Below are 27,092 nucleotides of genomic sequence, written 5' to 3'. Positions count from 1 at the left end.
TATTGAGGTGGGGTGAACCTGAAACAACCCTGGCCAGTCCCTAGTGGACCCTCAGCCACTGCTAAGGCCACTGAACTTGGCTAGGAGTCACAGCAGGCCCTGTCAGGGTGAGATGATACTCCAGACCACCGAGAAGTCCAGATTGTCTACTGAGTGACGTGTACAACAGGTTGGCTCTTGGAAGGGGTGTAGGGGAGGCAGAGCCCCAAGGCACGTCCATCTGGAGTGCCCTTTTAAGAGTTTATTAATAGAGGAGCCTCCCTCATTATCTTTTAAGAGCAAGACATGGCAGGAAAGCAACGGGAGTTTCCCACAGGAGATGGCGCACAGTGGATGCTAACATCTGAGGTAGACAAAGCCTGAGTGTAGACCACCCAGCCCCAACCTGTAATTGCTGGGGCTTAGACAGGCACAACATGTTCAAATTTTCCTCTCAGATGTCTTAAATCTGCACATGTGCATGCACAGAATGTGTCAAAGGCCTTTAGGCCCATGGTTCTTCAGTTGTGGTTTGCACCTGGTTCATAGATCTCCCTGAGGCTCCTGTACACCTTTATACTCTTCTTGTTGATAAGCTTGAAGATAATGCTGTGTGGTGGTCTGTGAGAAATTTGAGCATCGACAGCAGTCCATTGGCCCCAGAAGTTTGGGAAACATTGTTGTAACCCATCATTTGAAATTAGAATGGGTGAAAAACATTTTGTTGAAAAATAGCCTTTCTCCAAACAGTCATTCTTTTGTTGTTTGAAATGGTCTGCTTTTCCATGAAACTTAAAAGCAAGAAAAATGTGACTTTCCAGTATTCCCCCTGCCCATTTCCCTTCCCCCACCTTCTTTTTCATAACAAAAAGGAAGACAAAAAAGACAGATGAGGAGAAAATGTACATTAACAGAAAAGCTTAGCCTAAATAAGCATCAAATAAAATTGACTCCTTTTCAAAATCTCTGGAATTAAAAAAACCCAACCCACCCCCATTTTTTTCCATGAAAAAGATCTTCACAATATTTTAGTGTTGCATAAAAGTGCTGCTGTATCCGGATTACTCCCGCTTTCTGGTTTTAGACACAGGAGCTGTATACAATGTGCCTGAAACTAGATTCCACCAATCTGTTTCTTTTCCCCAGTGTTGTTTTACATGTTCCGAATTTGCCTTTTTAGATCTTAAAAATGCCAACTGGTTTCATTTTAAGTGCATAAAACAATGATAATGGAGAGATCCTTCTTTAAAAATTGTGCAGTTTGAGTAAGACAGATAATGGCAATTTTTTTCTGGCTGAGAGGAGTGGCCCATTAAAAAAATAATGTCAGTTGTGAGAGAAGGGGGAAGATTTATGAAGTGTGCAGTGAAAGATGGGTAGGAGGTGAATCACCTTTTTGTAGAAATGAATGAGGAAAATTGTTATATAAAAAGCCTTCCATGAGCCAGTGGACAAGGGGAAGAGAATCAGTTATGGGAACAGTCAGCCTCCCTGTAAATGGTGTTAAGGATGCAAAATTTCGATTAAAAATAAGACTTTTGCACTTGCGCTGAATCTTTAATAGGCTCAGATGAACAGTTCTTTCCCATCCTTCATAACATTTAGTATATACTAAGAAAGGGAATGTGCATGTTTGCACATGTATTCAGGCTCCTCATTTGGGTGAAATCCTAGCTCCAGTGAAATCAATAGTTCTGATGCTTACTTCAGTGAGGCAGGGGTTTCATTCTCATTTTACTCATCATGAACCCTATCCTAGAAGGTGTGGGGCAAACTCTGGCTTTGATCCAGCAAAAACAATTAAACAAATGCTTAAAGTAAGTGCCTAGGTCTGTTGAATTCAGTGGGATTTAAACTTAAGCATGTGCTTAAGTGCTTTGTTGGATAGGAGCCAGAGTATTTTGCACTGTGAATGAGAAAACTCAGGTGAGTTTCTTCCAAAGACTTTTATGAAGTCCTGAAGTGCATGTTCTGAAAATACGCAGAAAGGAGATATAATTTTGGGAGATCTTAGGAAGTTGATACTTCCTTAATCTTGCCAAATATGTCAGTGTTAGAGACTACCTAAATATAACACTTTTGGGGGAGGGAGTAACTCTGATATAAATAAGGATCATGAACTAAGTTTGAGGGCTTGGTTTTACTTATTAGTGCAAACTCCTGTTAAATTTTGTCTACAACCAAATCCAGAAGTTAAAGAATGCTCTGTATTGTGAGGAGAGGGGTGCCAGAGATGACTGGGTGAAAACTCCAGTCAGAAACACAGGTGCTCAGAGAGCATGCCTTAGCATGCAAAGTTATGCCACAGTGCTGACACCTGGGGCCTGATTCAGTATCCTTTGAAGTCAGAGGAAAAAATCTCCTATTTCCTTCGCTTGGATTTGGATCAAAACCTTAAGGAGAAGATATTAAAAACATTAAATCTGGGGGTTTTCTAGGTGCCTAACAGAGTTAGGTGCCCAACTCCTATTGAAATTTCACCCTAAAAATATGTCTGCAGTATTCTTTATTGGTCTCAGAGCTATTGTATTCTGCTTCTGCACTGATTAAGGAGGGAAAGAAATAAAAGCTTCAGCAAAAGCAAAACAATCAAAGTTTCCAACTCTCTCTCATCATAAGCTTCCCTTATTCAAAACATAAAAGGGTTGTGCAAATATTATTTCACTATAATGAAAAACATTCATAAAGTGGCTTTATTCACATCCAGTAACTTCTTAGGATTAATTATGGAACTCTTAAGATAGAAGGGTGATACCATTACCCTGTTTTTAATGTTTTCCATTGCCTGTTTGTTTAACCCACATTACTCAGCGCTGATAAGGAATTTTGGCAAAGGACACAGCTTTTTGAAGTAAAGATAAAGACTCAGCATGAGACACTAAGCTTGGAACATTTTTTAAAAAAAAACAACATAATATTTATTGTTTTAAACTTGTCAAGATTAACTGTAAGATATGGGGGTGGGGGTGGGGGGAACAAGTGAATGAACTGAAAAATCCTAAATAGCAGTTTTGGCATTTTCAGGTTTTCAGTATGCATCTGAACATGAAAAAGAACACAATTTTCTTTTCCTTTTTGATCTCCACTACAATCAAGTCAGAATGGTTACTTTCTTGTTGACTTTGTTTCCATATATATGTGCCTACCTGTCTGCCTAAGCTATCTGATCTTGCTGCCTTCTATATATCTAAGAGACCATAATGCAACTTCAAGGGAAAAATCGATGTAGAACAATGAGGGGCCTGTCTATGCTAGGTGAAAGAGGTTACAAGAAACAGTTGCCTGTAGTGTCTTGAACTTGCATGGCCTGCACAAAGCAATATGTGCAGCTGCTGTCTCAGGCATTTTGCAAGCATTGAAGTGTCAGTTTATTGGAACCCTTGTGAAGAGGACTGTAGCTCAGGTCAAGCTGAAGTGTCGTGATTTACAATAGTTTCTCAGTATGCAATAGAAATGGTAGAAATTAGAGCTGTACTGGTTCAGGAAATGGCTTTCCCATTGGGTTTCCATCCCATATTGTGATGCTTCGTGTCTGTAGCAAAAAAAAATTGATTCTTCCTATAAGCCCCAGCACTCTGCAAGAAATTTTCTATTCCATATTATTTTCCTCTTGTGCAGGCTACCAGATTCCTTCTCCTGCTACCACACCACATCACTGATGTTTCTCTTCCCTTGCCTTTTACCTTTCCATCTTCCCCTTCCTGCTCCTTGCTTTTCTTTTGCTGTGTTGGTTTTGTTTCAGATACCTGTGTTTTAGATTGGCTGGGCACCGAACTGTGAGGCCTTTTCTGGGCAATGCGTTTAGTGGGCTTGCATTAAGCAAGTAGACTTAGTGTATTTAAGAACCAGTGGGTGAAACTCACCCCTAATAGAACTCAGATAGGTTAAAACTCTCAGACATAAGAAATAATTTGAGGACTGGTTGCCTACTAATACAGCTCTTACTTAATGGGAGCTAGTTCTAACTGACACTAGTGTAAATGAGATGAGAATCAGGTCACCAGCATTTTTCTTTACTGGCTTTTGGTAAACAGTACCTCTAGCTATTGAGGGGTGATATGGGGAATTTCCATGCTCTGGAGAACATGTTTGTTTGTCTTTGAAATGACTGCTCTGACTTATTTTAAATAATGTTTTTTCCCTTTCCTTGTCTGCAACTTTTCTAGCAGTTTATGCACAAATGTAGTGAGACAAATTCATCAGTCTCTTCCACCTCCCAATACTGATTAGGCTTATACAAGGCAAGGTATTAAAAACACTTTTGTCTGTCACATGGCCACGGGTGAGGGAGGGGGTATTTGCCAGTTGCTAATGGATACCTGACGTTTTTGTGTATGACCATGAAGAACAGCTTGTGCACTTTCACCTCTGATGTTCTCTGAATAACTTGGGTCTCATTTAGGTCAATAAGGCTTTATCAAAATGTCAGGAGTGAAAAATGTGTCTTGGTGTAAGCTGACTGGTTGTTCCCTCCAGTCACAGGAGTCTATAGAACAATCAATGTTCTCTAAGCTTGTCTGCATGTCATGCAAAGAACTGGATGACAGTAACCATTGACTACATGTCTATTTCATTGTCTTTGGGACAGCCCACATTTGCATACTTGCCAGTGTTCCTGTTATCCAATGAACCATGGAGGGTCTTTAAAAAAACACACACAACTCTAATGCAAATTCCACAAACAAAAAACACATACATTAAAAAACCCCAAAACAAGCCCTCCCTCCCAATTCACAGTCCAGACTTCAGATTTTCATTCTCTTGTTACACACATTTTGATAAACTTATAGTTTTTGGTCAAGAAATAGTATTTTTGTTGTTGTGCACAATATATTTAACTTTCTGTTTTTTCCTTCCAAATGATACTCCTCCCCCCACAAACCCCATTTGGGGATATCTGAACACTATTGTCTCTGGCAGCCCATGTGATCTGAGGCCGTAGGTTCCTTGCTCAAATAGCCTCTTTTGAATAAAAGAAACTGGTAGCTCCCTGCTTAATTATTTGTCATTGTCTTTCACTGAGGGAGCTTCTTTCATAATAGTGATGAAAGAGGCTATATTAGCTTTTTAGGACACAAAAAGATACTAGTATAGTAGAGCTTGTTGATTATATCTTATAAACTAATGCAATGTCAAAAACAAAATTAACAACAACATTATTGTATCAGTAATGATTTGCTCTTTTAGTAGTATTGCACTCGGTAATGTTTTAATTTTGCAATTCAATGCAGGTTGAAAATGTAATTAATAAAAACTAAACGAAAAAGGGAATCCTTTTTTATGTGGAATTACTATATCGCACCTTGTGTGTGCGTCGGGGTGGGGGGGGGAAGGGTTTGGCACTGTCTTATAGTGGTAACCCCTTTGCTTTTGCAAACATGGACCTATAAAAATGTTTCTCAGTAAAATAGTACTCTGCATAAAACTTCCCTCCTGCTTGTTTCTTTCATAATAGCCTGGAAAAAATTTGCTGTTGATGTAAACGGGTCAAGCTCCATATTTACAAATTGACAGATATGGTCACTGTCATGTGATTTTGCTTGAAGTATAGTTGGAGCAGAGAGAGACTATAGACAATTGCAGTTGTTAACCTGCTGCATCTGGCAACAGCTTGCACTGAGCCTGAGACATTAGAACTTGTCAAGCGAAGAGTGGGAATGTTGGCTAGTATCCTCCTGTCTTTTGAAAAGTGTTGTAGTGTCTTCAGTTAGTATAGCTTAGCTTCCAGAGATGAACATTTTAGTGCACTATCAGAAGGCGGGGATATTAGAGTACATTCCATCTCCCATTGAAGGCAGTGATGTGAGCCTATAAGAAATAGAAATCTTCCCTTCTAGTCTCAGAAGCCCTATTGCTATGCTAAGCTTTAAGGGCAAAATCCCATACATACTCAAGTTAATGGCAAGATTCCTGTTACCTTTGATAAGGCCAGAATTTTACTGTATTTTAATTAAGAAACCATGCTTGTATGTATAAACTAAAAGGCATGGGGACAGGAGGACATTTATCAGAGCATCTGCTGTTATCATCATCAAGGGTTGCATTATCATGAACTAAAGTAATGCATAAAACCTCTGTGTTCTTTTGTAATTATTTTTTATGATCCTTTAGAATTCTGGTCTTCAACCACTTTATGCTTTATGTACAACATGACATGTAATGTGCGTCTTCAGTGAAAAACCCCATTTTTTATAGATTTCATAGACATTAGGGCTGGAAGAGACCTTATAAGATCATTGGGTCCAGCCCCCTGCCCAAGGTGTAGGAAGTAAGCTAGGGTCAAAGGATCCTGGCAATATAAGCATCCAAATGTTTCTTGAAAGTGTCCAGAGTAGGTGCTTGCACCACCTCTGGGGGAGTCTGTTTCAGGCCTTGGGGGCTCGGACAGTAAAGACGTTTTTCCTTATGTCCAACCTAAAATGGTCTTGCAGGAGTTTGTGACTGTTGGATCTTGTCATCCCTTGGGGTGCTCTGGCGAACAGGTGTTCCCCCAGATCCTGATGCACACCCCTTATGTACTTATAGGCTGCCACCAAGTCATCCCCGAGCCTACGCTTCTCCAGGCTGAAGAGTCCCATAGCTCACAGCCTCTCTTTATTTGAACTACAGTAAGTTACTTTCCCTTTTGCTTTAGATAGGAGGATGAAGCCAGTTTCTAATTGAATATGAACTCTAAATAAAGGAATTACAGTACTGTGATTCCTTGCTACTTTGAAAAAAAAATACTTTGAAAAAAAATACAGCAAACATTACTTCATCAGCTAATTGCCAAAAAACATTGCCTGTGATTTAAAATTGAGAGAAAAATGGACTGAAAAATGTCACTAATTCCAAATATGGCCTAATTCTTTTCCTAAAAGATGCAGAGGGATGTTAGAACTATTGGTTCCATCCATGATATTCTTTGAATTCTGCTTTCTTGGGTATTTCAGTTAAAGCACAGTAGGCCCTTAAAATATTTAAAATGGGTCAGTCAAACAGTATAACTGGGACTGAACTGTGTTTTAAACACACTTCTCAACCAACTCTGTTCTTGTATAAATTCTAAAACTTGACCTCAGTTTAGATTCATGATTAAGTTATAGTTCAAGTCTGACTTTACTTCAGAATTGAACCACAGATGAACTCCTGACCCTGACGGAGACTCTAGCTGATTCTAGGAGAGGGTGGGAAAGGATTTCTTCTTAGGTTTAAAACTGCCTGGAAGCTAGATACTTTGTCATATACAATTACCAGATACGTTACTTTTAGCCATATTGATTGCGCTTAGGCTGAAAAAGAGTAAGTAAATGGTTGGTTAAAACTGTTACAAATGGTATGTATAATGTACCTTTTCTGGAAATTAGACATACTAGCAAAATACTTGTCCCATGAATACAGAGTCCATTTGTTTTCTTTGGCTAAGTCAGGCAACTTTCTGTTTGAATTACTGAAGCCAAGTAAATTATGCAGAATGATTTCAGTTTTAGCACATGCCAAAGAGCCAAACTGTGTACCATTATGGTATTTAAGCTTACTCTTAATCATATGTCTCATTGCTTACAGAGTTTCCCAAGTTCCTGTAGTTTGGGTCTTCTTGTTATATTGCATATTTTTTCTCTACCCAAGTTTCAAGTTTCATTTTCAGTGCTCCCTAATGTTATCTCAAGAAAAGGAAAAGCAAAAAAAAAAAAAAGAAGAAAGCAAACTAGAAAATTAATCTAGTCCCCTGTCTGTTTCCTCTAGGAAATTGTATTAGTGGTGTTTTTTGGAACAGAGTATGTCGTTCGGCTGTGGTCAGCAGGATGTCGCAGTAAATATGTTGGAATATGGGGAAGGCTTCGTTTTGCTAGGAAGCCTATTTCGATCATTGGTGAGTATATTTGGTTTGAACAGTTATAACAAATACTAAGAAAAGCTGTGTTTCTATAAATCCCTTGAATATTTCAGAAGAATTTAAGTTTCCATAGTGAGTCCAGCCAAGTTAGAGCAAGAGCATTTTTCATGAGTGTTTATATAGATCAGACTGTTCTGAGGAATCTGCAGCGCTGTCAGTTCCTTCTTAAGGAAAAAAAAAATCTTTTAACTTGATTTCCTTTTCTAGGAAGGGGATACTTTCCTTTCACAACTGATTTGAAATTTAGCCAAATCTGACAGGGTCTCTCCTACAGTCCCATCTTCTGAGACGGCCTCGGCATCGCATGTACCATGTAATAGTTGCAACTTTTACAGTTTTTAAAGACGAGCTCACTTCCCAGTGCCCGTATTATCAATGTTGATTTACATGGCTTTATAGCTGAACCACCTACAACATGCTGGTTAGTGGCAAGTGACTTCATTATCAAGTATTATTTGTATGTTAAAATCTCCTTCTTGAAGTGTTCAGTGCTTCATCTAGTAAATTATTTCTGAATCCTTCTCTTCTGTTATAATATTAAAAGTCACAACCATAAGACATATGAGTTGGGACTAAACAAAACCCCTCCCTATTATGCCTAGGCACAGATACATACAGGAGCAGTAGCGCAGGGGACAGATAGCATAGGGGAGAGGGTTTTAATATGCAAGCAGGGTGATCAGTGTGATGTGGCTAATGTTATTTCAATGAAAATTTCACACAATTATTGTATCGAGGTGATGTACATCATCACAGAATTGTTTGTGCCTGTGTGTGTGTAGTATCATAACTATATCCTACATGTTGGCAGTAAGCAACATACAGCTCTGTTTCCCTTTGCATTCAGACTACAGATTCCTCTCTCCTGAGACTTACAGCATTGCAAATGCCTAAGCAGTATCAAACTGCTGTCAACCTAGAAAAACAAAACAACCTCCCCCTGCCAACATACACACTATCAAACTATTTCCTCTTTTTTCCAAAAGGTGGATTTTCGTCTCCAGTTTACCTGGGCCTGAGGCAGTGTTCTGTCCTTGAGCAAGGACCAGTTCAAATTACTGATTACTTGGAAACCCTGAGGGGTTTTTATGCCAACAAGAACTTTATGCTGTTAGAAAGGGGTTATTTCTGGCTTGCCATTGGGATGCAGGATTTGTTTCCTTCCCTGGTAATTTTCAAGGTACCAGACATTAAATCATGATAATTTCTGGATAGCAAAGCTATTTTGGTTAATTTTTAAAGGCATATTAATGTGTTGGTTGTAACTTTTTGTTCCATTCTAGTTTGGGATAAATTGGATTAATATCACTAAATTACATGGTTTTATAGATGGGAAAATGTGAAAAATATGTGCTAGTAAATTAAAATGTTGTAAAACATACAAGTTATATGGAATAGATAGCAGGTTCAGATTGATCTATGGGTTGTGGAGCTTATGTAAATGATTGTATTGATGCTGTATTAAAATGACATGTTACAGTACTTTTGCCACTGCTCTAAAATGCAGCCTCCTAAGGCTCAATAACATCTTTAAAATATCAGGCTATGCTATATTCTTTTCATATGTTACAAAAAAGATCTTTAGATATACCCTGGATTTTGTTGACTAGAAAATGCCACTCCCCAAAGAGTTAACATATCAACTTTGTTTCTAGTAAAACAAATGGTCAGTGTTTCACATGAAGCCTCAAACTCATTAGCCTAATTTATTTATTTTTTTCCAGATTTAATTGTAGTTGTTGCTTCAATGATAGTTCTTTGCGTGGGCTCTAAAGGTCAAGTGTTTGCAACCTCAGCTATCAGGTAATAACAAATCAATAACTGAAAAAAATGTCAGTTTTTAAGGGTTTATTAGTATTATGATTTCCTACTCTTCCCCCTGTTGTCATACACAGGTTTACAATAGCCTTATTGGAAATTGTTCTGATTTATGTTAGTGGAGCTGAGAATTAAATGTCTTAATTTACTACTATATCCCCTACCTCACCTCAGTTACAATGATGAAATTGCTATAATGAAGCTACAGCATCCATAAACCAGCAGTGATCTATTCAAATTTAATTCAGGTTTATGTGACCTGGTCTTATAGTTTTATAGCTAACGTATTCTTTATGGATAACCATAGACTTTTTCAAGCTTTATACATAGCATATTTTTATTTAGAGTTTGACTGTTGGAAAACATGCAGCCACCTAAGACCTTCTGGTCATTCTGTGATATTTCACTGTGTTCTTGACTGACTGATGGACCATATCTCTTGTACTCAGGAAAGGTGGTCTAGCTGATTTCCATGAATGAAGGGATACATTTTAGCTGCAGTCATACTATGGTATATCAGTGAAGGCCAACCTTTTTTAGCAAGCATGCCGCAAAGTTCGTCTTATGCCAGTGGTTCTCAACCTGTTTAGGCTTGAGGCACCCCAAGATAAATTCAAGACACCCGTGGGTAGACTTGAGACACCCCTTGGAAAATGCCAGCTCTTTGTTTCCCCCCTTTGTTTTTTGACTACAGAAAAATAATAGAGCAGTTTTTCTGTTGCAAAGAATGCAGAAAGACCACAACTATAGATTTCTGTTTGAAATCTCTGGATTTATCTTGTGAATCATGTTTGCACACCTAACAGTGCTAACATTGGGTCCACTCATGGCACCCTTGAAAGATCTCAAGGCATCCCAGGATGCCATAGCACTGTGGTTGAGAATCACTGCTCTATGCTCTTTCCAAATGCCACTGCAGTTCCCTTCCCTGGCTTGATCTACTGGTCTGCTTTCTGCTCTGTGCCCTATTTATAGCTGTGCTCCGTGCCTCTTCCTTGACCTTTAAAATGAGATACTACATAAAGGTACAGCAGTAAAGGTGCATGTTTTTTTGGGATATTTAATGCAAAGTAGACTAATTCTACTGTGCAATAGCACAGGTTTTGCTGTGCCACCCTAATGCACAGTAAAATAGGCTACTGCACATTACGGCGTCTCATATAGATATACCCTCTTAGTAGATTATTTCCCCTGTCCAACTATGTCAGACTTTCTGGATTTTTAAATTGTTGTCTTTGTCTCTGATAAAAATTTGGCCTCTCCTTTGGAATTTTTGTTATGTTCAAAAGCTTGTTGTGCTTCCTCTTTGACAAGACATTCAGAGATCAGCAAGGGAATAATTTCTATAATATTCTGTCTGCTTCCTGAAATTCTGCAACATTGGGCATTCCTACTAACTGCCCAAAGGAAAGTTTATTTCTTGTCCACCCAATCTCCCACTTCAGTCTAACAGTAAGCAGCATAAACAATGGGGGCAGAGAAGTAGTGGAGCTTATAAACTGATGGGAATTATCTAACTGAAGTGATCTGTCTCTCTCAACTTATCCTTTCAAAGATGCTTCCTTTTCTTTATATGCCTTGTCTTGTAGCCTCAGCCTGCTGGAGCCTAACTTATTAAAAAATTGTATTTCAGGGGTATCCGTTTTCTGCAGATTCTGCGAATGCTGCATGTTGACCGTCAGGGTGGCACATGGAGACTGTTGGGATCAGTTGTTTTTATACATAGACAAGTAAGTTAGATTGTGCAGAGGGATGGAATGACACCTCCTGCAGCTGTTTCTTACAAAGTCTTGGAACACAGGAAAATATTGTGGTGTTGTAAAACACATGAACTCAGGGACATACAATTGATGAATTTCATCCAAATCCTGTTGCCTTCATGAGTTTTAAGGATAAGTGGTAATATCCTTAAGGCTGATTTTTGCCTAAAAACATTTTCAGAACTTGGAGATTTGGGACCTCAGTGAGACCTAGATACTGAAAGGCCAAGTATTGAAAGGTGTGTCCAAATATCTTGAAAAATGGGTTCCTACATGGTCACATTGCTTTGAAAATGGTATTTTAGATGCCTTTGAAAATGTTGTCCAACAAGAAATAATCCACAGCACACTTACAGGCTCAGCAATGCTATGCTTGCCAGCACCGTAACTGAACAAGACCTGGGTGTCATGATTGACAGCAAAATGAACATGAGCCACCAATGCAATGCAATGCCATAACTGGGAGAGCTAATCATATACTGGCATGCATCTACCAAGGCATCTCAAGTAAGGTAAAGGATGTCATCCTCCCATTCTACTCAGTCTTGGTGAAACCCGCAGCTGTAGTAGTGTATCCAGTTCTGGGTGACACACTTCAGGAAGTATGTGGAGAAGCTTGACAGAGTCCAAAGGAGGGTCATGTGCATGATTAGAGGCCTAGAGACCAGGTCATATGAGGAGAGGCTGAAATGCTTGGGACTGTTCAGCCTGGAGAAGAGAAGACTCAGAGGGGACTTGGTGGAAGCCTATAAGTATATCAGGGGCGTACGTCAAGGCCTGGGGGGCATCTATTCACCAAGGCCACCCAGGGGAGGACAAGAAATAATGGGCACAAACTGATTGAAGATTGCTTCAGGCTAGACATAAGGAAAACATTCTTTACAAGTTGAGTGCTGTGGGTTTGGAACAGGCGTCCCCAGACGTGGTACAGTCACCTACCCTGGCAATCTTCAAAAAGCGTCTTAATACCCATCTTGCTGGGGTCATCTGATCCCATCAGTCTTTCCTGCCCAAGTGCAGGGGGACTGGACCTGATGATCTGTAAAGTCCCTTCCATCCCCTAACAACTATGAAACTATGATTTTTAGTTAGCAAAAAATTCACCCACTGGATTTACAAAAAACATGACAGTTAGGTGTTTTAAATTTAGATTCTTGTTTTGAAACATAAATGGAGTTCCATAACACACTGGGCCAGATCCTGAGCTAATATAAGTGTTTCAGCACTACAAAACACTCACTACTACTGGAGGTATGTTAACTTTGTACCAGCTGCGCGTCTGATGATCTACATGAAAAGGCTGCTGAAATTACATTTTTGGTTAATTTATTTTGCACAAAAAATTAAATATTATGTAGTTCAAAGCTCTTTGGGTAAAAAAAAATAAATTCTAATTTCAGGAGCTGATAACCACATTATACATCGGATTTCTGGGCCTGATCTTTTCCTCTTATTTTGTGTATCTGGCTGAAAAAGATGCTGTGAATGACTCAGGAGAAATAGACTTTGGCAGCTATGCGGACGCCCTATGGTGGGGAGTTGTAAGTAATGGTACATTTTTGCAGTTTCAAATAACAGTTAACATCCTGAAGTCTATATAGATGTAGGAAAATTCTAGCAACAGCAGCAAAGGTTAAAGTAACCTCTTATAACTACCGTAGAGTCTTTTGTTTTTTTCTTGTCATGTTAGGCCAAGATGCTACTGCAGAAACAGCAGCTTGCAGATATATTTTTTAAATTAGGCAAACAGTTAAGCTGCTGTGTAATGGAGTGTTCTTATTGCTTTACCACACTCAGTTTATGCTAGCTCTGTATTGTTGGTTGCTTCCATGAACAAATCTAGGGTTTGAAAAACCGAGGTACAGACAGTATGGTGCATCATCACTTGTAACACAACACATTTTTTTTCCAAGTAAAAAGAAACTAGATTCTATACTAATATGCTAGGAGCCTAGGCCTATATTATTTAGTTTAAGATCAATGCAAAGGGAAATATAACTTTATTCAAATATGCATAATTTGCTGTATCATATATTATGGCTTAAAAATACAACAAGCTAGGCAAAAATAAACAAAAGACATTGTTTCTTTAGTCCTATAGTCATTAGAATGTCTTTTAGATCCATAAAACAAAATCAAGCCTTCTTGAACATCTTGGCAGTGCATCCAATGTTTCACTGAAAGTTATTTCTACACCTGAGTTAATGTTCGCCAGAGTTAATTTTTCCACACCTGAGTTAATGTTTTTAGCTAGTATTAAAAAAACAGTCTGTAGGCTGTGAAATGGGAGCTGCATTACCAGGAGCAGCTAACAGATAGCAGAATTGCAGAAGAAAGGATGGCTCAGTTAGTGGGAATCTTAGCTCTACTTAGCTCTCATACTGACACGATGAATAAAATATTTCTGTGGCATGTTTTGATAAAGACAAGAATCAGAATTAGGCCTTCTGATTCCAGCCTTGTCTATTTAGCTGTCCCAGTAAATGTACCAATTTGTTCATCCCTACTAGTGATGATCCTCTCTCTCTCACTCTCCCACCTCTGTCCTCTGCTCCCATATGCAAATATTGAACAGTTTAGTGGCCATATTTTGGGATTTCCATTTTTTTGCTTCTATTTTCCTTTTGTTTTCCCTCTCTGACTTTTAAAATGTAGCCTATAGATTATTTCAAAGGTTGCAGTGTTTTTTTTCAGAACAGTGTCTTTTCTTTTGCCTGGTATTTCTTATCATAAGGCTATAAACATAAGAGATGAAGCTATTCTTTCAACCACTCTGTATCTTATTATTTCCTGGTTATGTCATTGCTATCACTATAGAACTATTTCTTAGTGAACTGAAGGCGGGGCAGGATGCCATGTTAGGGACCCTCTACTTGTGCAGGTAAGGGTACAATGGGGTCTAATGCATGATCTACACAGTCATGAACATGTGGCATTGCAGGAGGCATGGTTGTGAGGTTGCTCATTAGATCCTATCACACCTTATTGCCAGCGCAGGGGAAGCCTGATCCCAAGCTCCCCTTGTACCAAAAAGAAGCAAGCTCCTGTGGTTGGGAGCCTCAGCTCCTGCAATCTCCCAGCCCTGGAGTTTTCAGGCACCCTCAAGGCTGGAAGATTGTGGCCATGCCCCATGGCTGCTGGGACCCAGCTGGAGTTTAGGTTATTTTGCCCCTTCAATTCCTGAAGACTGTACAACCAGCTTTTCAAGCTCTGAAACATTCATTGATGATATCTGATACTGCAGGTATCCTGCTGCTGAAATGCGTAAATAGCCTTCTTGTGAATCCAACAATTTATCTTGTTATAGGCTGATATTGAGAACTTCATGGGCTTTTCTCTTCCTGTCCACCAAGACAAAGTATAGCCACTTTTAAGATCAGGACATTTGCCATTCAGCAGAAGGAAGTACAATTTAGGCAAGTTACTTTTTCATATCTTTCATGAAAGTAAAGCATTTGTAGTTCTTCAGTACAGGGTTCACATGACACTTTAATTAACAGTGGCAGATGCAGCCACATCTAAAATGTTCAGTGTCCTTGATCTTACTACTGAAAGTAGTACATTTGACAGGTATGACTGGTCTCCTAAAATTACAGTAAAACTTTTCTTAGTAGGAGTGAAACCAGTTAGCCTATAAAAATGCACTCATGCCTCGCTTCAGGGAATAAATTATTCAGTTGTGGGAGTGATGGATACCTCTCCTCACCATCTCTAATTTACAGTAAATTTAGAGATGTAGTTAGCTATGTTAGTCTGAAGTCAAGTAGAAGGCAGGGTAGATCTACACCTAATCAAAGCAGATATATATAAAATAGGTGCAAATCTACCTTGCCTTCTATGATAAATGTATACATTTACCAGGCTTAATCATGGGCCCCATTTATAGTAGAGGTGTGGTGCTGGCTTGGGTGTTTTCCCAGTCCAAGTATTTTAAGTTAATACTAACTTAATATAATCCAACGAGATCCTGTTTATCACTAACTCAAGGGTATTATAGTAATGATAACTCCTGAAAAGTTTTAGTCGGTGAGAAACATTTACAACGCCCTGGCCTGCAATATATGAGAAATACTTCATAAATCTCTACTGTTACCTGAGAAACCATGACCATGGATAGAACCAGTAGAACTCCAGGCTACAGACCACTGTGGTGATGTGCAAACATAGGCCATTGGTGAGGCCATATTACCTTTTTCCTTCTGGATGCTTGTCTTGGCAGGATAGATGCCTCTGTTTCTGTCTTGCCACTGTGGAATTGCTGCCTGTTGACTTTGATCCTGGTCCCAAGGGATTGGAAAAAGAATAAGGTGACAGTTTGGCCTGGATGAGAAGACACTGAATGGGAGACTGGTCACATGGGTGTATTTATGAGACTACAGCCCTGAGGAAAGCATTCCTGTGAAGAGTAAGGATGGTTTAGTGCTTAGTTTGCTAACCTAGGGTAGCATAGACCTGTGCTCAATTTTCTGCCACTTAACAGATTTCTTGTATGATCTCAAATAAGTTGCCTAGCTTCTCTGTTCCTCAGTTCTCCCCCACCTAAATTGGTCTCTTTTGTTTAATGTGAATTTATTTGGGGCCTTCAGAGTGTATTTGCCAGTCAGTTCAACTGGGGTCCTCCTTTGAACAATCTGTTGGACTCTGGGCATTTCTCTGTAGCACATCAGCTTTTGAAGTGAGCAAACACCATTTATGTGGCATTATGCAAAGTTGATGCACATCCTTGTATATCAGAAGAATAGGTTTGCTTTCTGCAGACAAACTTGTATCTAGATACAGAGACTGTGATTTTAAAAATCAACAGTAACCTCCTAGTCCCTCCAGAAAAACAAGCAGGAAAAGCTCCCAAGCTCTTGTGGCTCAGCATTCCTTTATATGGGGATTGGTAGTCTTACAGACTACCATGTTTCAAAAGAATACAGGGGAAAAAAATCAGTAGGTCAGATGTTCTTGCCAAGCTTGTCAAAGAGCATCACTTTCAGGAAACATTATTTGTTCCCTGTTCCTGTTCCTTTCTTCCTTGGCTATTAAGCCAAACCACGCCTGGGGCAAATCGAGGGGAGCTCTGCTTTTGATATCTATTGCATGATACAGTATTTCCGTCCCCCACATCTGAGCAAACATCATTCAGGAAAACCATTATGCAGATTGCTGTTGCTGAAGGCTCTTTGATCATGAACACCATTTGCCATGATCAATTATCGAACATAGCTCTGCATGATTATTAGAGACTGTACGTGTTTCTTTGAACTGGATTCTTACCAATTGTGTCTGCCAGGTACCTTTTTTAGTGGAAAGAATTCTCTGTCTCTTTTTAATTTTAATTCATAGATATCTGTCTATCTATTGTTTGCCTTCTCATTAAGATTCTCATCTCAGCAAAGCAATTAGACATCTGCTTAATTTTAAGCATGTGAGCAATCATGTATCTATTAGAAAAACATAAGCACATGCTTAAATTCCATTGAAAATCAGTCAGCTGTAAGCACTTGCATATGTGCTTTATTAAATAAGGATGGGAATTACTCCTGTGCCTAAATTAAGCATATGCAGTCTTCCAGATCAGATTGATTTAGTCTACACTCATCATTTAATAGCCTCATTGAAATGCTACCTAGTAAAAGAAATCCTTCATAATTTAAGTGTTGTAAAATGCAGTTTAAAATCTTTTGTAGATTATACCCTGAGTTCAGTTTGGGACCCAAGAAATAACAAATTTGTGCATTCTTTAGGACTCTACTAAACAAAGAAACTAAACTCAACTGCATCACCTCTTTTTCCAGACTTTTTTCAGGGTTTCATAGGGTTTTTAAGTAAGAGGTGATTCATATTTCAAGATGTTGTTTGCCTAGGATCTATGCAACTGCCCCCTTCTTGCTGAACATTGACTCGACAAGCAGCTTCAAATGGTTTTTCATCCTCACTTAAGTAAGAACTGTGGGATAGATGTGGAAGAAAGCCTTACAAAGTTTTTGTTTGCAGAATACAGATAAAGATAGTCTTGCATGTAAAGAATACTAAGATCACCATTTTTTTTCACCTATCCATGGATTTTTAATAAAAGATACCAAGGAGGTAGGAGAGAATTCTGATTAGAGAAGTGCAAAGAGATTTTAGGGTGTGATCTTCCATTTCTGTGAAACCACAACAATGAAGAACATTTCCTTCTAGAAAATGATTATGTTCTAGGCCAAATCCTTAGCTATGGTAAACAGCCACAACTTCATTGATTTCAGCTGAGTAATGAAATTCCTCAGCTTGTGGAATTCTCTATATTTACTTCTTAAATCAAGTGGGTACAGGTCTTACATATATAGGACTGAGATATGCTGAAAGAGTGCTGAGAGTGCTGAAAGAATTGACTGATGCCATCGCACAACCCATGGCAAAACTATTTGAAAACTTATGGCATTTGGGAGAGGTTCCAGAAGACTGGAAGAGGGGCAATGTGCTGCCTATCTACAAGAAAATTAAGAAGGAGGATCCAGAGAATTATAGGCCAGTCAGTTTGACCTCAGTCCCTGGAAAAATCCTGGAAAAAAATATCAAAGAATCCATTAGCAATAGACTAACGGAAGGCAATATTCTAATAGATAGCCAACATGGCTTCATTGTGGGCTGGTCATGCCTGACCAACCTCATTTCCTTCTCTAATCAGGTAAGACGCCGCCTCAATAAGGGAACTGAGTCAACATGGCACTTGGTAACCAGTGGTGTCCCTCAGGGTTCAGTACTTGGACTGGTGCTTTTTAAGATATTCATTGGATTTGGGTGTTAAAAGTGGACTGGCAAAATTCAGAAATGACACCAAACTATGAGGGACTGTGGTCATGCTGGAGGATAGGCTGATGGATACAGGTTGACCTGGGCAGGCTTGTAAGCTGGGCAGATCAAAATCTGATGATATTCAACACTGAGAAGGGTAAGGTGCTCCGCCTGGGGAGAAACAATCTGCAACATGCTTACAGGCTCAGCAGTGCTATACTTACTATCACCACGACCAAAAGAGACCTAGGGGTCTTGATAAACCATAGATGAACATGAGCCACCAATGCAATGCTGCAAAGCAAACAAAACCCTGGCATGGATCTTCCGATGCATTTCAAACATCTGTTCAGCCTGAAGAAGAGAAGACTGAGAGGGGACTTGGTGGCAGCCTATGAGTATATAAGGGGTGCACATCAGGGACTGGGAGAATGTCTGTTCACCAGAGCTCCCCAGGGGAAAACTTGACTACTGGTCATATATTGGTAGAAGATTAGACATAAGGAAAACTTCTTTATAACTCAAGTGTCCAGGGTCTGGAATAGACTCCCCCCAGAAGTGGTACAATCACCTAGTCTGGCTGCCTTCAAAAATCATCTGGATGCTTACCTTGCTGGGGTCATCTGACCCTAGCAGTCTTTCCTGCCCAAGCACAGGGGGGCTGGACCTGATGATCTTGAAAGGTCTCTTCAAGCCCCTAACAACTATGAATCTACTTAACAGATTTCTTATATAATCTTAGATAAGTTGCCTAGCTTCTCTGTTCCTTAGTTCCCCCACTCTAAATTGGTCTCTCTTGTTTAATTTGAATTTACTTGGGGCCTTCATAGTGTATTTACCAGTCAGTCCAACTTGGGTCCTCCCTTGAACAATCTGTTGGACTCTTTGGGCATCTCTCTGTAGCACATCAGCTTTTGAAGTGAGCAGATACCGTTTATGTGGCATTATGCAAAGTTGATGCACATCCTTGTATGTCAGAAAAATAAGTTTGCTTTCTACAGACAAACTTGTATCTAGATACAAAGACCGTGATTAAAAAATCAACGATACCCTCCTTATCCTTCCACAAAAACGGGGGAAAATCTCCAAGCTGCTGTGTTTTTCCCACTCTGTTTTTCTCAGTGAATTCACCAGCAGACTCTCTCTATGTCTGAAGAAGGATGTTTGTGCCCGAAAGCTTGCAAAGAACAATTTTTCCAACTATTTAGTTGGTCTAATAAAAGATATCACATCTACCCAGGATATATTCTACAAATGTCTGCCTATGTCCTTAGACCAAAACGGCTATACCCAACAACCAGCTAGAATGCTTCTTTCATGAATGATCTAAAATATTTCAGAAGTAGGTGTCTGAATTCTGGCCATGGCCCACTTCTTTCTAATATGCTTAATTATCATGCATATGTTTTGGTGCTCTGAATTTCCTCTACTTTGTTTATAACCTGTGCCATCTAGATAGTGCTTCTGCTTTCCCATATAAATATTATTATGTATTATTAAATATAATCTACTAACCAATGCTGAACGGAAGAAATTCTCCATAGGATTTTCTTGAACTCTTGTCAGAATGTCTGCATGTTGTAAATTTTCCATATACATTTCCTTTCATCTTGCTGATGGAGATTTAGAGGACACTACTTGGATAGATAAGCTGCCTTGTTTTGTGTTTGTGGGACTTGTCAGTAGAACCTTGCCAGAGAGATGTTAAATGCAGTGATATGTTATTTACATGGTGTTTATGCAGATTATGCAGAAATGGGGTTTGTACAAAGTTATCAAAGCTTGTTATTAGAATACCTTCTGTTAGCTTTTGACTTTGTGTGCACCCTGATTGATAGTGGCCAGCTAACCTCCCACTGTTTCCATTCATTTAATCAGTAAGCAAAGACAGGCTGGCATGCTGCAGCCTGTAGTATCCCAAACAAAAGGAGTGGGTATCACTATACTGGAAAATCTAAACAACTAACAATGGATTAATTATCAGGCATGAATACAAAGCAGCCTGTATTCCCTATGACTTCTACTGCCTCTGTGTGTGCATGGCCATTGGATTATTATTTTTGTTGGCTTTAGGATCAGGACATTTAACTCATGAACAAAAAAAAAAAATAATCAAGACACTGTTATAAAATTTCTTTTACGGTTTACCAAATTATAAATACTACACCTCTTGGGTGGTTTTAAATCCTTGGGAAGGTTAGTTTCCCCTAGGTTAACTGGCCTTGTAGTCTGGAAAAAAAAATTCTGGATTTTTCCTCATCTCCTTAGTAATACAACACAGCGCTATTATTTTTATGTGTTGTCTGTCATCCAGGGAAGGACTTGGGTTTCCATCTTAAATCTTGTGATTCTTGCAGAGAAGGGTCACTAAATGATTAGGAGAATTGGACAGCCTATGTTACCAGGCAGAAAACAGGGCATGGTGACCCCTTAGAGACTAACTTGTTCAGAGAGGTGTAAGCTTTCATAGGCAACAGTCTACTTCATCAAATTTATCCATTCATAAGCTGTCACCTATGAAAGCTCATGCGAGTCTGGATGAGCTCATCTTTAAGGGGCAAGTCAGCCCTGACACACAGCTAAGCACTGCTCTCTCTTTCTGTTACTAGGGCCTCCTGTACACGTGCAGGTAGAGGAATGATGGGATCCAGTGTGCGATCCACACAGTTGCGCCTCCTGCCATTTCATGCACCCTGAGCCTAGGAGATCATGGCTGCTGCAATCTTCAAGGCCCAGGGGTTTCACATACCCCTGGGGTAGCCACACCGCTTAGCTGCTGGGACCCAGCTGCATCCCAGTGCCCAGTGTGCACAGATGTGGGACTCTGGGTCCCTATGCTCCTGGGACCCAGAGTCGGCAGGTGCTGGGGCTGAGAGTCCCCTCAGTTGTGGGAGTCTCAGCTCTGGCTGGGCATGGTGTACTCCTGTGACTGGGACCCCCATCAGTTGACAGGGCTCCCAGCCATAGGGGAGACCCTGCTACACTTGCAAATTAAAGCTCGATAGCAACCAGCTATAAAGTTAGGACACATTTACAAGGTCTAACTTTATAGCTGGATGGACTTTTTATGGCGTGGTTAATGGCTTTGCACATGTAGCTGGTTTTAAGATAATTGTGTGATACCTGGAATAGTTAGGGGGTCCTAGAGAAGTTTAAAAAGCTTGGCTTGTTTGACCTAGCAAAACAAAGGCTGAGAGAAGATATGATAGAATACTATATCTATGCCAGGCAGGGTTAAACATTAATTTGAAGTACAAAAATATCTAGATGTAAACTAGCTATGAATATATTTTGGCTGGTGATTAGAGGAAGGCTTTTAACTGTCAGGGGACTGAGATTTTGAAACAGTTTTCCAGAAGGAGCTTGAGAGGGGCAAAATCCAACTTGTTTAAAGATGTAGCTTGATCAGTTTATGTCTGGAGTTACGAGATGCAGTTGCCTTTGACAACAAGAGGCTATACTCCGTGGTCTTTCCTGATGTTCCTAGTACTTTCTACTTTTCAAAGTAGAAAGAAAATGAATTTAGTATACACATAGGTGTTCTGTATACTGTTCATCAGCTGCTGCAGTCCACCCCAGCTACGGCAACATTATCTAGTTGTAGATAATGGCATAGTCCACATTCTGTTCTTATTTTTTAGTATCTTTTGTATTCAAATCACTCATTCCACTTCATACACTGCTCTGTGCTGCCCTTTCACAGCAGCTGATGAAGTGAATTTGAGTACACAAAAGCTTTTACTCTTTCTCTGTATATATTATTTAGTTAGTCTATAAGGTCTATTCTACTCTGCCTTATTCCTTATTTACCTCAGGGAGGTGTTATGAGCCTGAACTGGTTTGTGCTTAAAAAGTGCTTTGAGATTGTCACAAGATGTAGGAGAATATTTATGTAACCTAGCAGCATCCAGGAAGATCATTGTTAGGTATTGATTTAAAATTATCAAGCCCACCTATTTATTGTATTTCAGGAAATCTAATCTTTTCTAGCTGTGCAATGTCAGTGTAAAAATCTACCAAAATGGAAAGGAACCACTTTCCATTCACTATGCACAACTGGAAGTCACCATGTAAGATGGCAAGCAGTGAATAGCATAAGAACATTCATTCTGATTGGGAGCTATGAGCCTGGGGTGGCATGGGCACTAAGGTCCACAGGTGACAACCCAGCAGTCACAAGTTTGAGGCCATAGCAGAAGTGTTCAAAGTACAGCCCTGTCAGATTCCAACACACCTGCAAATTCTGCTAAATACCTTGTCACCAGAGGACACAAAAAAAGGAAGGAAGGTTGGAAGCTGCTTCTCATCTTGTTGGGTGGGCAAAGAGGAAAGCATCTGAACCAGTTGATTATAGTTTCATTGCACAGGTTGTGGAAATTGTATCAGTGTGGTGTGGATTTGAATATCCCATAGGGCTTTAAGTAGCTTATACGACAAACACTTCCCCAATATTGCTTAGTTAATATAGGGTCTGGTTGTAAGTGAAGAAAAATTCTTTAGAGAGGCATTTCATATCCTGAAAAATATCTGTCTCAATTCTTTTGAGGTTGCCGTGTTCCAAAAAGAGAGAGAGAAAGAGATTGAAGCACTTCTGTTTAAGGAAATTTCCCAGTACTTGTTTGGCCAATTATTAACCTCTTGGTTTTTTGTTTGCTCTCTGTTTTGTGGCATTTGCCAATTTTTATTTCCTCTGTAGACCTTGGAGTCTTGAAAGCCATGTTTGGCAGCTGCATATCTGCCCCAATCTGTGTGAGGTGCTCTGAGCACACTGTCAGGAAAAGAAAGCATTATGTCCTTGATTTAAATTATGGTCTCTCGTTTTGTCCAGGTGTCTTAAATATGATCCCTTTTCTCTTCAGTACTGACTAATCTTCCTATTTCTTGTTGTAATCTTGTTGCTTCACATTCCCTCCTCTAGACTATTGATGTTTAATTGGAACAAGATTAAATTTAACACAGTCCCTGTGGTGATGTGCACCAGATCAAAGTTCTGAAATGGTGAATGAGTACATATGATCTTGTTCTTAATTAAAGCAGTTAGCTTCTCCTGCTGATTTGCAATGAAAATTTAATGTGTGAGCACTTGGATCAATTTAGTTTCATTATGGCAATGCATTTTCAGTGCTAGAGTAGAGGCAGTGTCAGGATTTCCATTATAAACTCCTATTTTACAACTGTACAATTAGTATTCTGCTCTTTAGGGGCTTAAAACCTGGCTGTAAAAGTTTATGCAGGGTTGAAACTTAACACATGAAATTTCAACCAGGAAATAAGATATATATGTGGGGAGAGGGAGGGAAGGAGGTTTGTGTGATTTTGGAATAAAATATGTTTGTGGATGCATTAGAGCAGTAGCCTCCAGGCACCCCTCCATCATTTTTGTAAACTGAGCAGCACCCTATTTCAGATACGAATGTATTTATTACAGTATTTGCCTCCTTGCAGAGGGTCCAGGCAGTGAGGGCAGGGGAACAGCCAGGCAGGGAGAGGTTGAGCCTGCTCTCTATCTGCTTGTCTACTCATACCTCACTTATCTCTTCATGCTTCCTGTGGTACCCTTCAAAGGATCTTGTGGCATCCCAGGGTGGCCCATCACCCTGGATGAGAATCACTTGCATTACAGGTTGGACTGGAGAGGAAAATGTTAGCTTTTACGCGTACCCTGATTTGGACTCCAATTTTCAAAATATTCTTTAAATAAAATTAATCAACTTGCACCATTGAACAATATGTATTTTCCTAGTAGCATAACTAGGGGTGGCAAGAGGGGTGTCTGCCATAGGCACCAAGTTAGCAGTGGTGCCAGAATTACCTCCCTTCACCACAGAATCTGTACCCTGGCAGAATTATTCTATAGAAACACTCAAAATATCCCTCCCCCACCCTTTTTTCTTAACAAAATAAAACTGTGGCATCTTTCCTAGGCTGCTTCCTACCCTACCTAATACCGATCATAAGTACAAGGTATAAAAGAATGTGCAGGATAGAACCAAGGGGAATCTGACCTCTTGTTTGAGATGGCTGTGGCATATCCACCAACTCATTCCTGCCTTATAACAGGAGCATTATCAAAGACAGGCAAGGGCCTCAAGCCAGACTTTCTATCCCTTGAAAAAATTATCTAAAAAAGTAAAACATGGTAGGAAGGGAGGCAAGGCACAAGTAAAGCAACTTACAGAGTGTAATTGTTTGAGTGAGTGAAAGATCTTGGATTTGAATACGTCTCCAATGCCCCGATCCAATGCCAGATCCAGTTTACCACTTGTCTCTAGATAAAATTAGCCACCCAACTGGCCAAAATTCCAAACTTGGAAATGCTTTGTGTAAATTTAACTAATCCTGGAGATGGAGTTTACACCTACCGTACTTTCGTTGTTATAGCAGATTCTATTAGTGCTGGAGGGCATACAAGTAAGCCTCAGTTTCCTGTAAATAATGACTCAGTACAGCCTACAGCCTCGATAAACCTTGTTATGCTACATAGGTGTTGTGGTAATCTTCACATCCACATCTTGAAAACCTAACTTTACAGGTATTTCCTCTGTGTTGTAAGTTATGCTGTTTGCTGTTGACGTGCTATGTAAATTTAGTAATTCATTGAACAGGCTGCATTGTTAAGGATTTGTTAATCTGTTTTGCTCAATTTCTCTATGAAATTGCTTAACTTTTGCCATGATGATTTCCATTAACACTAGGCTCTAATGTATTTTATAATTGACCCCTGTAGTATCATACAGGTTCACTGTATGTGTCCTTCAGATGTAACAGTAATGTTATAGCCTTAGCAAACATCTCTTGCACATAAATAAAATCAGCAATTCTGAATTGGGCTGGCAGCTAACCCATGTCCCAGCAATTTCATGTACTCTAATGCTTTCCAAGTCATGACAACCTAAATTAATATTTTTACTTTACAATGTACACATACTTTATTGTAATTCAATTTCCTATACTCTTTTTGCACAAGGGGGGGGATGAATTAATTTTCCTAAGGTTATGCAGATAGTGGGGTAAATCAAAATATAACCAGTACCCTAGTGTCTAGGGTCTGGTCCTGGGTTCTGTTCAGAATTAAAGGAGTTGCTGTCTGAGAACATTTGGTAACTTAGACTGTTGAAATAGTTGAACCAGTATTTTCTTTTCAGTTTTTGATTTTACCAGAGTAAAGGGGGGGAAAATGTTTCATGTGGACCTGATGTAATAATTACTAATTTTTTTTTCATTTTTCTTCAGTCTGACTGGTGAAGTAAGATTTTGGTGCTAAAATTAGACTTGCGCATAATTCTACAAGTTTAACAGTAACACACTGAGTGTTCATGTAAAAATGTCTGAAGAGTACAACATTTATGTTTGCTGATAATGTAATATGTATTTTTCTTTATAGGTGACTGTTACAACTATTGGTTATGGGGATAAGGTGCCTCAGACTTGGATAGGAAAGACCATTGCTTCTTGTTTTTCAGTTTTTGCTATTTCATTCTTTGCCCTTCCTGCGGTATGTTCTTTTATCTTATTACTGACTGTTTATTTTTGAATGGATTAATAAATGCATATTATATAAATAATAGTTTCAATTCCTCTTCATACTTTTATAATATCTTAAGTAGATAAAAAGCAGCCTTTCTTGTATTTAGTTTTATATAAGCATTGTATTTGCTAGAATATTTTGAGAAATGGATGTTTCAGTCTGAAAATGAAATTTTATACTAGAATAACATTTTCTGCTGATTTGAGAGGTGTTAAATAACGTAATGTATATGTTAATTGCCTTAATGATTACTCTTTCAGTGAGTGTGATAAGATTGATTTAGCCTTTAATTCCCTGAGACGTCAAACATATTTTAAGCTTTTGCTAAGCACTTTTGTTGAATAAAGATGAATTTAAACATATGATTTAGTTCCCGATTAAATCAGGATACGTAGGCCCAAAATATTTATTAGTGTATACACATTTCTGTACATGGCTTTGAAAGGATTAAGGGACAGATCAAATCAAACTTGTAAGTGACTAAAGAAGGTTTGGTGGAATTTAGCTGCCTACGTAACAAAGAGCAATCCAGATTAATTTTACTACAGCAGTTGAGCTTCAAAAAACACTTATGTACCTAGATTCATGAGGTGCCTCCATATTGGCTTGAAAAGATACCTAAGCATCTTGGCTTAGGCTACTGTGCCTGATCAGAAGTGATCCTGATGATCAGCCATTTAGAGGCTTAACTCACACCTAAGCTCTGTTATGATTGGTGTTGGAAGAATTCCATTTTTATTTTTTTATAATTTTGACAGATAAAATTACTTTTTATTTTAAAGCATTTATTTTGACTTTATTGAAATAAATTAAATAAATGACATAAAGGTCCGCCCCCAGGATGGCAACAAAACAAAACAAAATCAAAACAAAACACCAACAAAAAACAAGAAAAAACTCCCAAACTTGAATCTTTTCTAATTGAATCCTTTCTCTCCACTTACCATTCTCATCAGTAAGCTGCTTTGCCTCTTTTTATAGTTTCTCCCCAGTTCTCTGCAGCTGAGTTATCCCAGTCAGGCAGGAGGAACTCCATTCCATTGCTTTGCCTGCCTTCCTCCATGGCCACTGCTTCCGGTCTGGCTCAAACATTCTTACACAAGTGACCTGGGCTGCTTCAGAGCATGAGCAGTAGTCTGAGCCAAGCCTCCTAAGAGGTTTTGAGGCCAAGATGGAGATATCTAATGAATTTACGTGCCTGAGTGATTTTATAGATTCATAGATTCATAGATGTTAGGGTCGGAAGGGACCTCAATAGATCATCGAGTCCAACCCCCTGCATATGCAGGAAAGAGCGCTGGGTCTAGATGACCCCATCTAGATGCCTGTCTAACCTCCTCTTAAAGAACCCCAGGGTAGGGGAGGG

General features: G+C 39.3%; 1 protein-coding gene across 7 annotated transcripts in view; it reads left to right on the top strand.

Moving 5' to 3' along the window:
• The window catches only part of KCNQ1 (potassium voltage-gated channel subfamily Q member 1), a 587,589-nt gene that overhangs the window by 154,526 nt on the left and 405,971 nt on the right, over positions 1–27,092 (top strand). For all 7 annotated transcript variants that reach the window (XM_025202130.1, XM_025202133.1, XM_025202129.1 and 4 more), the window contains 5 exons: positions 7,705–7,831; positions 9,580–9,658; positions 11,307–11,403; positions 12,834–12,974; positions 25,583–25,693. In XM_025202130.1, coding sequence (XP_025057915.1) covers positions 7,705–7,831; positions 9,580–9,658; positions 11,307–11,403; positions 12,834–12,974; positions 25,583–25,693 — 555 coding nt within the window. The remainder of the gene's footprint in view (positions 1–7,704; positions 7,832–9,579; positions 9,659–11,306; positions 11,404–12,833; positions 12,975–25,582; positions 25,694–27,092) is intronic.

This window comes from Alligator sinensis, unplaced genomic scaffold, assembly GCF_000455745.1.
Source record: "Alligator sinensis unplaced genomic scaffold, ASM45574v1 scaffold983_1, whole genome shotgun sequence".
NCBI lineage: Eukaryota > Metazoa > Chordata > Crocodylia > Alligatoridae > Alligator > Alligator sinensis.
Note: the sequence above shows the minus strand (reverse complement) of the source record. Positions and strands in the feature narration are given on the sequence as shown.